Source organism: Magallana gigas, chromosome 7 (genome assembly GCF_963853765.1).
Source record: "Magallana gigas chromosome 7, xbMagGiga1.1, whole genome shotgun sequence".
NCBI classification, from domain to species: Eukaryota; Metazoa; Mollusca; class Bivalvia; order Ostreida; family Ostreidae; genus Magallana; species Magallana gigas.
This window is the reverse complement of record NC_088859.1, coordinates 51,590,300-51,592,189: the sequence shown is the minus strand read 5'-3', so window position 1 is coordinate 51,592,189 and position 1,890 is coordinate 51,590,300. Positions and strand designations below refer to the sequence as shown.

Here is a 1,890-nt window from a genome sequence, read left to right as displayed (position 1 = left end):
TATAACTTAAGATCTACCAACTTTAATTCATTCAGTGTCTTTGTCAGTGATAACACTACGAATAAGATTTTAAATGTGTAATTCGATAATTTCATCGATAAAACATATAACATACTGTTATTATGGAAGCGGGGATTGCATTATTATAACAAATAGAAAAAACAAAAGAGTGTCAATAATGAGATATAAAAAAATATGAAAAAAAATCCAAAACAGAGGATATCTTTGATATTGACATGTTTGAACAATTAAATCACTATTAAGCTGATTAATGTACTATGTAGTTTACCCGTTATTCGAGTAATATTGTCGAGGCGTGATCAAATGTATCATCATCTTATTACCCTCAAATGTCTTTCATCCATATATGTGAATGTTATTGATGATTACCATATGTTTCTGAAGAGGTTGAAGGAGGGGGCGACTTCTTCTTGGTCGATTTTTTAAAGAAACAGACAAACACCTTTTTGTATTCGCTAACAAACTTGACATCCATAAAAGCATAAACAAAGGGATTTGCCAAATGATTTACAACGTACAATATTTCTAACATTCTCACAACGGCATATTCTTCTGTTGAAAGAGTTTCCCACACATTTATAATAATACCCTCCAAAAGAAATGTGATCATTCTTGGCAAAAATGAAACCAGAAATACTATTGTGATAACCATAAACATCAATGATATGTTTGTCTTCTTCCTCGGTTCTCTCATTTTTAGTTTATTTTGACGATAAATAACACTCGCTATTTTTAGATACAAGATAATTAATGCAATTCCTATTATAACAACAAGAAGTGTACAGATGGCGCTGTGAATCAGAGAAGGAGTCTGCGTAGTTGAGGTCAGTCTACGACAAGCAGTTCCGGTAATATTCATTTCTTTGTTGTAAACTCTCTCTAATCCAAATGTAAAATAAGTTGGAACAACAAGAGGAATTGTGAGAGCAAGACAAAGACACAATGCAAATCGTCTCCAAAATAAAGTCATCTGCCCTTTAAATGGTTTACAAACTTTCAGGTAGCGCTGGACGGCGATAGTAAGAAGGACATATGCTGAAAACACAGAGGCATAAAATCCAAAAACAAAGTTCCATTTACAAAGGCTTTCCAGCTTATTCGTAACAGGGTAGAAATTGTTGACCACATGAAGTTCTACGGAAATGAACACTGCGAATAGGTCTGCGACGGCCAAGTAAGGGATGAAATAACGCCCAGCGTATTTCCTATGAAGACGGAATCCGTAAATATAAATAACTACTCCATTGCCAAAAACTCCTATCGGAAAGCATAAAAACAGAAAAATTGTGGTTGGCAAAAATGCTTCAAATCTCATATTATCCCAAAGGGTGAGGCGCTCCCATTCTGACAAATTGTGAGTTGATCCCATATTAAGTTATCCTGGTATCATTTATATTATTTGTAATGTTTTCAGTATATTTTTATTTTTTCGGCAACTTCTAGTAAAATAAGATTCTTCTTAAATTACCACGAGGAAGGAAACAAAAGTTTTCCGTTTGGTCTTAACTACGTATAAAACTGCTTTATAGATTTTTAAATTTGATAGAGAAATAATCTATTTATGTATTGTAGTTCTTATTTTTGTAATTCACAATTTCTAAAGAAAAATAAAAACAAAAGTTATGTAAATAATATGATCATAAATAATCTCAAAGTCATTGTTTTGCATTGCCCAGTAAATAATTTACACAAAGTAAAATTTCATACATTTTATTTACTGAGTCATAACTTTTTGATTGGACTTCGTTTTTTAAGATACATTTACTTATGGTGATCTTATATAATGAATATATATTCAAGTCTTGCTCATCATTTTTAATACATGGTTCAATCATGATAATTTGTTTCTAAACGACATACTTTGTTGTG

At 31.5% G+C, this 1,890-nt stretch overlaps 1 protein-coding gene across 1 annotated transcript; it reads right to left on the bottom strand.

Moving 5' to 3' along the window:
* Positions 1-293: 293 nt before the first annotated feature.
* On the bottom strand, positions 294-1,497 carry LOC117684942 (FMRFamide receptor-like). Its single transcript, XM_034459069.2, has one exon. The coding sequence runs from the start codon at positions 1,388-1,390 to the stop codon at positions 377-379; it is 1,014 nt and encodes a 337-aa protein (XP_034314960.2). The 5' UTR covers positions 1,391-1,497; the 3' UTR covers positions 294-376.
* Positions 1,498-1,890: the final 393 nt, after the last annotated feature.

What these genes read in the sequence shown, in the direction of transcription:
- LOC117684942 (XM_034459069.2), bottom strand. Translation starts at nt 1,390, where the DNA reads ATGGGATCAACTCACAATTTGTCAGAATGGGAGCGCCTCACCCTTTGG.